The sequence below is a fragment of the Electrona antarctica genome, assembly GCF_951216825.1.
Source record: "Electrona antarctica genome assembly, chromosome: 22".
Taxonomy (NCBI): domain Eukaryota; kingdom Metazoa; phylum Chordata; class Actinopteri; order Myctophiformes; family Myctophidae; genus Electrona; species Electrona antarctica.
Window position 1 is genome coordinate 24,931,549 of NC_136805.1, and position 11,681 is coordinate 24,943,229.

Consider the following 11,681-nt stretch of genomic DNA (forward strand, 5'->3'; position numbering starts at 1 on the left):
CAAAAAGAAAAGGGTACTTTAGTGATCTCTGTGGGGAAATTGCTTCTCTACACTGCATTACCCATCCTATCAGGTGTAATATGCAGCACCAGGGGGAGCAGGGGGTGCACAAAGAAAGTGTCTTGCTCAGGGAACCTTCCAATTGCTAGACTGCCATTCTACCTCCTGAGCCCTTGCAAGATAACGTTCTTCAAACATATTCCTCTTCGGGATTCACATCCCTCACATATTCCTTGACAAAAATGGACACAAAGGTCTAATTTACTGCAATAATAGTTGGAATCTTATCTCGGCCAGGCCGAAGGCAGGGTTAGGGTACAGCGATTATAAATCTGTCTGTGTGCGTCTGGGAAGCCGGAGCTAATCTAGCACGTTACTTGCCAGAAGGCCAAGGAAGTCACTCCACCCTAAATTCTTCTAATTGGTCTCATGGTGGCAGTGAGCATATGGTTCAAAGATTGTAACCATATGTTATTGAAAGCTACCTTGGATCTACCTCGGATCGACGGATCCTGATGTCTGAAAACCATGACTTACACAACCCTGTGTAAGTCTCTATTGGCAAAGATATGTGCTCCGCGGAGCATCTGGCAGCATAGAGGGTATGCGCGTGACATCATCATCAAACCTGGAGGTTATGCAGGAATGCCTACTGAGTGGCAAAAAACTACTTTCTGGCCTTGACAACCCATGCATCCAAACAGAAAAGTCTGATTGCATTAACTCTTTGAGAGTTTCAAGGATTTCTATATAGTTTGTAGACTTCTCTATGGCAGAATGGCGTTTTTGAATGATTTATTGAAAATTCTCTGTTGTGAATGTGTGACAACGAAAGACCTTCAGAGAAAGCTTGACTTGTCTGCTTCCAGGAAAAAAATGAACTGAGTTGATAAAATGTTTAGTTCTTGTGTTGGAAGCCATTTAAAAGAGCCTGCATTTACACTGTTTCTGTTTCTAGGACAACCAAAAAAAGTTATGCCCGGTTGAAGTTTTATTTTCTAAATAACTTTTTTTCTGCTGGGCATACATAGCCATGCAATATCTCATTTTAAAGGGTGAGTTGTCTAGTTCAATTAAAATAAAATAAAAAGTTTCTCACATGTACCACTGTAGATATTTTGCCATCTATAAATAGCATGGTCAGTCATGATCAATCTGACCTATCCAGCTAAAAGTCCCCATAGCTCTGAAATTGGAACATCATATAAACTCAATTCTTTTTTGGGGTAAAATTAGACATTCTAACGCACATTTTGATATATACCATGTTTACATAGTCTTACCAGTACCTTGTCTATTCATGCATGTATCTCAAAAACCTGTTATGAAGAAACACAGTTTTGATAAAAAACACATCCAAGGACATTGTTTTGATATGACTTGGTGCCCATGATATGTATCAAAATATAGACTTGAATGTATACTGTATTATAAAAAAGAAATTGAGTTATTACCATCTACCGTTACAGAGTAAATCACAGTTGAAACTTGCTTAGTCATATACAATAGTGAACAAAATAGTCATGACAGGTCTAACTCATTGTAAAAGCGTCTTTTATTTTTTACGACTACTAACATAATAAAATGATAAATATTACAGAAAATAAATAGGCCTACATACAAAACAGTTACTCCTCCCCTAGCTCTGATCCATAGCTCTAAATGCGCATTTAGAGCTATGGATCAGAGCTACTCCTCCCAAATGTCCCCAAACCCAGTCGGTGTGTGTGTGTGTGAGTTAACCTGACTCCGCCATATGGGGCAGCAGAGTGTACACTGTGTTCCCCCCTCCTGCTCCCATCTGGGAACTCTCAGGCAGACTTGATGCCCGGCCACAAAACGGCCTGGCCAATCAGCAGCAGCTTCTAGCAACTTCTAGCAGCAGCTTCTAGCTTCTACTAGCTGCTGCTGATTGGCCAGGCCGTTTTGTGAGCAACTTCGCTTCTAGCTGCTGCTGATTGGCCAGGCCGTTTTGTGGCCGGGCATCAAGTCTGCCTGAGAGTTCCCAGATGGGAGCAGGAGGGGGGAACCCAGTGTACTCTCTGCTGCCCCATCTGGCGGAGTCAGGTTATGTGTGAGTAGGCTAAATAAAAAAAACACCCAAAAACTGCCCCCCCCCTGAAATGAATGAATGAATGAATCCGGTTCAGTGTCGGAGAACGCCATCGCAGTCTTGACTCTTCATCCTCCTCCTCCTCCTCCTCATCTGATGCCAGTTCTAAATATATAAAAAGAAATAAACATTTTAGCTGTAGTCAGTGCACGCTACTATTACATGGCGTTTTACCCGGCTGCTGGCGATCAATGATTTTATTGTGCAGTGTCTTTGTGGGCCGAGTCGTGGCATGACAAATACAAATAGATGCTTGTATAAGTAGTATCACGATAAAATAATATGGCAACGTTAGAATGAAACACCAATGAGTGATCGGTGGTAATGTAGCTAGCTGCCCAGGGTATATCCAGCACCATTGCGTCGCAATCATCCAGCAACATTGGTACTGGCTATTGCCCGGGCTTGTGGCCCGGCCAATAGCCAGTACCATTTGTGCAGTGTTTGTTAGCAACTACTACTAGCCAACAGCCAGTGGAATGTGGTGACGTGATGGTGCTGGATATACGCTGGGCAGCTACATTACACGCGATCACTCATTGGTGGTGTCATTCTAACGTCGCCATATTATTTTATCGTGATACTAATTATACAAACATCTATTTGTATGCCACGATGCCACGATTCGGCCCACAAAGACACAGTACAATACATTCATTTGATCAGATGTTTTTGTTAGCTACGTCGATCACCTATAGTACCGACCCTTGTTATATATTCTCCGACTATGCATGTCACGATGACTAAACCAGTTAGATCTATCCATATATGGTTCTACCACATCTATCTGATATCAGCACTAGGTCGGCTCGGGCCAAATATAGGGATCGTCTTACTAGACATGTCATATTAGGGCATTTTCGAATACAATAAAATTACCTTTTAGCGAAGGCATCAGCCTTGGTGGTAACTCCGGTGGGGAGAAGAAAAAACATTGCACACGTGTAATCCGCGAGGGTGGATGTTGCAGCCCGGCCAACGGTCTGGGACTGGAGAATGCCACTGGACACGGATGGATCATTTTTCAGATTGTTTTTTTTGCGGCGACTGCAAACCTGGCTGAAAAACTCTTCCTCCAGTGCCCACCTCGGAGGAGTCAACCAACCCCCCTGTTCACTGGGGGCTGGGCGTCAGTTTCCAATAGGAAAGCATACACGTGTGTCACGTGACACGGGAATTCTGGGAAATGTAGTTGATATTTATGCTCAATACTATATACAGAGGTGCGGACCGAATTAATATATTGGTATTAATAAAAAAAGAGAACTACGGAAAATCACGTACAGGGCAGAAAAGACTAATGCAAAACTCCACGTGTTTTCCAGTAGTAATCTGTCTAAGGGTTAAACAACATTAAACAATGTTAAACTCACTTTGCATGTTGCTTTGCCACTCGATGTGACATTCACTTTAAGCATGCGCATACCCTCTATTCCAAACAACGTCAAACTTGCCAATAATAATTATCTAAAGAGGAAAATGTTTTATACTTGGCTGCAGCTCCACTCTATATGTTCTGAATGTTAGACCCCACCCAACTGTATACAGTCAGTGCATCTCTGCTGTTTGTTAACATCAACCTCTGACATGCTTTGACAAAATTTGACTGGGATGTTTTGCCATTTCAGGCAACAAATACATTGGAGAACGTGTGTTCTCTGTCCAAGAATGAATTGCCGTCTGGTTGTGTTTGTAGTCCCTCAGATACAGATTATAGAGCTCTGTACCTCCTAACTTCCTCAGCCAACATTTATTCAAAACTGTCCATGGTACGTTGCCGGCAGATTGCAGAAAAAGTAAATTACAGGTGCACCTTTAGTGTCTGACCAATCACACAAGATGTTTCACTCGTGTCTCTATTGTGATGTTCAGCTAATTTGAAAATCTGGAGGTGCAAGAAACGAATTTCGGCAAAGCAATGAGTTTGTTAATTTGCTCCCCAAATAATGACATCATTTTATTCGTATTGATCTGGCAAAATTATTTTCCGCTCAAGGCGCTGCAGCCTTGATTCACTACATGCCTAAAAGGCAAATGTTTAATTATCTGCCAGGGAAACATTGTCCTCGAGGTTTTACGGTGTTAGCTCTGTGGTGAAGAGGAAATTGCTTAGCGCCGACAGGACACTGAGGACAGCACTAGCAGTGAAACAGGTCAGCTGCTTTGGCCCACGGCTGTGACATTTAAGCACCATTATGTTTTTAAATTGGCACTGAAACAATTATCTGATAGTAGCCCTGGGAGACAATGGACAATAAATGTATAAACTCTTAACAGTAAAAGAATACATAATTAGTTCCATCAATTTATTGACAACTAACTTTTAACGATGTAATTAATTTCTTACAAGGACAGAAGCTGGTGCAATAATTACCTTCCAGGCACAGCTGTGTCAGGAATGCATGTCAGGCTGTACTACCATCTAATATCTAGATACGTTCATACATAGATACATCATTAATTAATGATATGTGTGATGTGTCTAATATATTGAAAATGGTAGTTTTCGCAGATGACACTAACATTTTTTGTTCCGGAAAAAATCTACATGAGCTATTGGACCTGGTCACTTCAGAATTATGCAAGTTAAAAAGGTGGTTTGATAAGAATAAATTATCACTAAATCTGGCTAAAACAAAACTAATGATATTCAGTAAATACAAAATAGATAATCAAGTAAATATACAGATAGATGGTGTTGAAATTGAGAGAGTTTCTGAGAACAAATTTCTTGGTGTAATAATTGATGATAGAATTAACTGGAAGTCTCATATTAAATATATATATAATAAATTATCTAGAAGTCTTTCAGTTTTAAATAAAGCAAAGCACCTTTTGAACTATAAGTCACTACGTATGCTATACTGTTCCCTGGTTTTGCCGTACCTAAACTACTGTACAGAGGTTTGGGGGAATACTTATAAAACTTCACTTAATGCAATAACTATACTTCAAAAACGAGCTATAAGAATTATACATAATGCTGGATATAGAGATCACACTAATATATTATTTTTAAACTCATATCTTTTAAAATTCATGGATATAATAGAATATAAAACTGCCCTTATAATGTACAAAGCAAGGAATAATCAACTCCCTGGAAATATTCAGGTGATGTTCTCTGATAGAGAGGGGGGCTATAATTTAAGGGGGGAACTAAATCTAAAAACCAGAGTGGCTCGGACAACACTAAAATCATTTTGTATTTCAATATGTGGAGTAAAACTATGGAACAGTATGCATGTGGAACTCAAGCAATGCCCAAGTGTGAACCAGTTAAAAAAAAGATATAAAGAATGCATTATTATGAGGTATAGAGATGAAGAGTTACAATGACACAGATAATTATAATATATAGATAATATATAATATATAGATATAATTTAGATAATTGTACTTGTATATATATATATAAGAATATATATATGATGTGTACAATGTATGTATTATATGGAATATATAGAGTATTTTGTATTGATAATGTTATATAGAATTGAATACCTATTTGATTTAGTTTATATCATGTTGGTATTTATGTAATGACGTCAATGACGCTGAATTTAAGTTATCAAGGGGTAGGGTTTTATAAGTTTTCTAACTTCTCCCTACTCCTTTCCGAACATATATAAAAGTAAAAAATAATAATAATAATAATAATTATACTTGCAGCCAGTGAGGCTTGGTTTTTTTTGTTGTTGTTGTTTTTTTTGGAATATTATTTTATTGTTCTATATTGAACTTATTTTAATTCTTTGACTTTTGTCAATTTTTTTATAATGTTCGGAATAAAGTTTTTCATTCATTCATTTTTCATTCATTCATTCATTCATTCATTCATTCATTCATTCATTCATCATTGAGAAATAATTGAGAAGTATAATAAATATTTTGTGGTGCAATCCTTCAAAGTCAGCCATACCAGTACCACCCATGAACAAAAATTTTATTTTTAAACAAAATGCCAGATGCTAAAGTCAGTAGTACCTTTTTGGCCGAGAGGACACGTTCCAAAATGTTCAATACCAAATTCTTCCTCTTAGGGCCCACAGACCCCAGGTTGGGGTTAACTGTCTACACCAGGGTCGATTTCTCAGTGTAGTCTCTTGTAGCCAGACTTTCTGAGGTCGCAGCCTACTTAGTTTTTTTCTTATTGGTAGTGGTATAAACTCCTCACATTTTTTGGGAAACTTCCGGTCTATTATTTCTCCCCTTCAATAATACCAATTGGTATTGTATTTTATTGCTATAGTAATTATCGTACAATGAGCAACACAGCAAAACGTGTGGGTAGTGTAGTAGCACCCCAGCCCCCCGCCCCCCTCTAATTCTTCTTAAACCACCAAATTTTGCACAGATGTAGCCCAGGGCATGCTCTAATGATTTTGCTAGGGGCGCCCAAGCTGGCGACCTTTGGGATCGCCACAGCGGCCAAATCCATATGGCCACCATTACCAGCCTATATACCTTATATGAAGTAAAATGTCTAAATTTCAGTATGCTTTAAGTAACATGTGACATGTCAAACTAGGGGGTTTTCATGATTCTGAATCCATTCCAAGCATAGTTTTGCACGAAAAACACTTGTTGGGTTAAAAAACGGCATCACAAATGTGCATCACATTAAGGGCACATTTGGGCTATGGGCAAATTTAGCCCAAGGAGTGTTTTTTGTGCAAAGCTAATGCTTGGAATGGTTTTAGAATCATGAAAACTCCCCTAGTCACATGCTGCTTAAAGCATAATGAAATTTTTGCCTTATATAAGCCGTTAATGGTGGCCATATGGATTTGGCCGCTGTGGCAACCCCGAAGGTCGCCGGCTCGGGCGCCCTAGCTAAATCATTAGAGCATACCCTGGGCTACATATGTGCAAAATCTGGCGCTTTTAGACAAATTAGTAGTTGCCTACATTTCCCTCACAGTATCAAAAGCCTGTCTGTCTTTCCCTACATACAGTACGTCGCTCTGGATTAAGAGCGTCTGCTAAATGCCTAAATTGTAAATTGTAGTACATCCACTCAAGTATTCAATGGAGAGCAACATACACAAGATGCTTTTGTCTAGCTTGAATTTCACCATATAGGTATAAAGTTGAAAGATTTGTATGGTATTATGTTAATGTCAGTCTCACCAGTATGTATGTGTCGATGACATGCATGTGTGTTTGTGTGTGTACTCACCCGGAAGTCAATGCCCACAGTGGAGATGAAGCTACCAGCCAGAAAGGCTCCGTCTTTGAAACGGACCAGCAGACAGGTCTTCCCAACACCTGAGTCTCCTACCAACATCACCTGGAGAGAGAGAGAGATAGACAGACAGACGGAGATACAGAAAAAGAGAGCAAGATTATGACAGTGTGTGACAGTTACATTTCACATAGAGGGACAGAAGAAGGGAGAGAGAGAAACAGAGAGGGATTTTTGAGTGGTTCAACCACTCCTATAGACAGCTATGTGTGTCCCTGGCTGGCTGGCTATGTCCCTGGGTCTGAGGCTGAGCACAGAAATAGCATATTTTCACCCCCAAGCGTTTGGACGCCAGGGGGTCGGGCCGGTTCCGGTAACTCTGTCATTTCTTGACTGTTTCAGACGCGGGGCGGCTCGCCGGAACCGGGCTGGCACCCTGAAATCACGGTGGCTGGGCCAGGCTAATGTTAAGGTGATACTGAGGGAGAAGGGGAGAGGGACAGACAGAGAAGAGAGGAAACGTACTAAAGAGGGCAGAGAGAAATATTTGAGAGAGAGAGAGAGAGAGAGAGAGAGAAATGTGGAAGATGGGAGAGATGTAATTACAACTTTTTTTTACCCACTAGACCTGTACGTGCCCGTTGGCCACTGGCCTACTTGAGAACGATGCAACTTGGGAACCTAATAATACCCGTTGTCAACTTGTCATAGCACCCGTTTTAACTTTCTGTCTGTGTCCCTTTTGTGCCCATACTGTATATGGAGATCTCTGTATCTGTCTGTCTGCATCATAGAGTATATATATAATAGAGACTGAACTGGCGCGAAGCTCCGCCCCCTCCGCTATTCATGTCAGTGGAAGTTGCTCAGTGGCGTTTTGAAGCACCCGGAAGACTGCCGGAAGTACCGTCTCAGAACGTCTACTTCCGCATTTGACCACCAAATTTTGGTGGTCAAATGCGGAAGTGCAACCGAGCGCTCAATGTTAAAGCCCAGCTGCACGGGGTTTCCCGGTCATGAATCCACGGGTCCGCCTGTAGTCCCTCCTCCTACCACTAGGGAGGAGAGCTTCAACGTTGGAAAGCCTGCCTGCCCCCTTGGTCTGCATGTGCCTGAAGAGTGCAAACGGACTGTGAAAAGTGTACTGGTTAAGTAATCAATTGGCAGGTGTGGGGTTGCCATGGCAATCAATTGGCTGAGGCAGAGGCTGGAAATTGCACAGGTGAGGGGATTTAGGCCGATTAGGCACACTGGCAGAGCCTGACCAGAGCCTTTTGTGGTGGTTCTGAAGAACCGTGGGTCCGACCGACTTGATGCCGGGCACTGGACTCCCTGCGGGGTTGTGGAACGCGTGTGTCGAATTTGAAGTCGATGGGGCAAACGGTTCTCGAATTATGTGCATTACAACCGTACACACATGTATGCACACAGAGACGTGGCACATTTATAGTAGGAAGTGATATCTTGAGGCTACCATAGATAGATGGAGAATGAGAGAGAGAGAGAGAGAGAGAGAGAGAGAGAGAGAGAGAGAATGCCTTGATCTTGGAAGACATGGTCGATTGATTTACAGAATCCCCCAGTCAAAGGCGATATGAGCTTATTGAGACCTCCGTAACTGTGTGTCTGTGGTGTGTGCGCGCGTTTGTGCGTGCGTACACACACACACACACACACACACACACACACACACACACACACACACACACACACACACACACACACACACACACACACACACACACACACACACACACAGAGATGAATGAAAGTAATTTCCAATGACTTCAAAGGGAGAGATAGGCAGAGCGCAAAGACCGTTGAGAGAATATATACGAAAAGAGATTGAGATAACAAGCTTCCCCCTGGATGGAAAACAAACAAAAGAAAGAGGTTAATGGAATAGCACACAGCAGTGTTACACTTTTTTGGTTCTTTCTTTTCCTTGCTCCCTCCACCCTGTCGTCTTCCTTCCTTCCTTTCTCTCTTCCCGTCTTTCTCCTCTCCCTAATCACCTGTTAGCAGAGGTAGGATGCAGTCTGAAGTGTCAACATAGTGAAACATTAACTAGCATGTACTGTAGCCTTTTAGGAATTTGCGGATGTGGACTATGTTGGCATGGCTGGCCTTGTAACAGCCCTGCTGTCGGCACATAATGTCATACATGCAACTCATAGCTGAGACTGAGAGCCTCTCTCCTCTCCCCCAGAAAATGACAGGGAAATGTTAAGAGGATTTCTTGGGCCCAGGGATGACAGGTGTCTACTAGTCTAGCTTTTGTAGTCTTTATTGGGGGTCCAATGTGGCAGGTTTCACACAGACCATACTAGTGCCATTTAGTTAGTGTGTTGTGTGCATGCAGTAAGTGACCCACACGCATACTGTACAGTCCCACAGGCAGATGCACGTATCTCACTCTCTGTTGACACAGCTGCAATGTGGCTATCAGTCACATATTGCAGTGGTTCTCAACCAGTGGGTCAGGACCCAGAAATGTACATACAACGGCGTAACAACAGAGTAACGTAATTGTATTATTAAAGCAAGGTGGTGTTAAATTATATTTTTGGTTAAACAGTTGTTGGTTAAAAGATTTAAGCTCTAGATTGCGATAGTAATCATTGCTATGATTTGTTCAGTAATAGGGGCCTCCCTGTCTCTCCAGCTCTTTAATAAAACAAAACACATTTTCAGGTAGGTCGCCATTTTCACCCACCCAGGATCGAGTACGCATTTATCAGCTTCAATTTTATAGTGTACATTTAAAGCTGATACACGTGTTCCCGTTCAAGGTTTGTATACTCACTTCTTTGTGCCATCTATGATTCGCCCCCCCCCCCTCTATCTCTCTCTCTCTGTTCCAAAGGAAGCTCTGGTGGTTCATTTAGCTTGTTGAAAATTAAATGCATGACAATTTAACTTTGTACCAGTTGGTGAGCTTTCAACTGTCATTGGAAGAGGATATTGAAAAGATATCTGTTCTCTCTCTCTCTCCGTTATGCACGGGTTATCTTTCCTGATTGGATAAAAGCCTTGACTTGTACGGTCAACATCCTCTTCCAATGACAGTTGACTGCTGACCAACTGCATGGTACCTTTGGAACAAGGAGAGAGAGAACACAAATCATATATGCACTTTATGCAGCAAACAAAGAGTTTAAATTAATGAGTACACATGCAGTGCTCCCTGTAAGAAACAATCAAAAATGTAAAATGTGTTAAACTTTTTCGGTTGTTTTCACTAGGCTCAACAAGCGAGTAACCGCAGTGCAAGGCAGTGCTTTCCTAAACATCTAGCGACTGAATGAAAACACTGAAGCCAGCTGTTGAAGTTGATTACGTATACAGTATAGCTATAGCCTATAATATAGCTACCTTGAAGGAGACATCGTAGAACTCTCCGCTGTTGCTGATGGCCGGTCTGCTCGGGTACACCACAGCGCTGGACGCAGCGGCTGCAGACCCACTTTTACCGCTCTTGTCTCTGCACGGTGACGGGGACGCTTTGGGGCTCCTGGTGCCCTTGCCCTTAATTCCCTTCTTCCTGGACATGATGGCGCTGCTGTGGTCCTGTGTGTTCAGGTGTCACAAGTTGACGCCGTTAATTATTCAACGCTAATTAACGATGACTACGGTGGGAGCTGCGAGTTATTTTTTGGGGGTCGTTTGGTAAAACTATACTTTAGTTTTTGTTGTCGGTGTTGATTATTACAGGCTACGCGAAAAACGCTGAATTAACTTCACCAGTTCACCTGTCAGTCAATTATCATGACTTAAATAATGATTCGTAGCCCCACTGTTGTACAGAATGTAGACAGCAAGGTTTAAAAACGGCTACCTTGACAACATTAAATGAGCAGCCCAGGTTTCAGCTAGCGGTTTTCGGTGCCCGAGTGACGAACAGTCCCGTAGTTAAACATGTAAACTCTCTCTCTCTCTCTCTCTTGTTGTGGTGTGGAGCGCGCTGCATAGAAGGCATGGCTTCTGGACGGTGCGCTTAAAGGTACAGTACAACAACTGTGTGTGTGTGTGTGTGCGTGTGTGTGTAAAAAACCTCCTAATCTATTCCAATATCAATAAATACTCCTGACCCATGACATTGTTCTGGTAAATCATGACCAGAGAAGTGCTGATCCTTGAGATGTTGTTCATTTGACCTACCTATGGAACATTGTTAGACAGCAATACATAGCAACTTGAGGTACTCTTCTTTAAAAAAAATCACACCCGTGTGAACTGAGTGGTGCAACTACAACTAACCATAGCAACCATGCTCGTTTTTTTGGTACGAACAAACACGGGTACACGGGTACAAAGCCAGTTGTTGGAGTGGTTTGCACCACTCAAAAAAAATATATATATATAAAAATAATAATAAAA

At 41.7% G+C, this 11,681-nt stretch overlaps 1 protein-coding gene across 2 annotated transcripts in view; it reads right to left on the bottom strand.

The window, feature by feature from the left end:
- LOC306915766 (ras-related protein Rab-26-like) overlaps positions 1 to 10,945 on the bottom strand; it is an 89,572-nt gene extending 78,627 nt beyond the window's left edge. For both annotated transcript variants that reach the window (XM_079493374.1, XM_079493373.1), the window contains exons 1-2: positions 10,677 to 10,945; positions 7,296 to 7,406 (exon numbers count right to left, since the gene is read on the bottom strand). In XM_079493374.1, the coding sequence (XP_079349500.1) occupies positions 7,296 to 7,406; positions 10,677 to 10,853 (288 nt within the window). In that variant the 5' untranslated portion in view covers positions 10,854 to 10,945. The remainder of the gene's footprint in view (positions 1 to 7,295; positions 7,407 to 10,676) is intronic.
- Between the last annotated feature and the right edge of the window lie 736 nt (positions 10,946 to 11,681).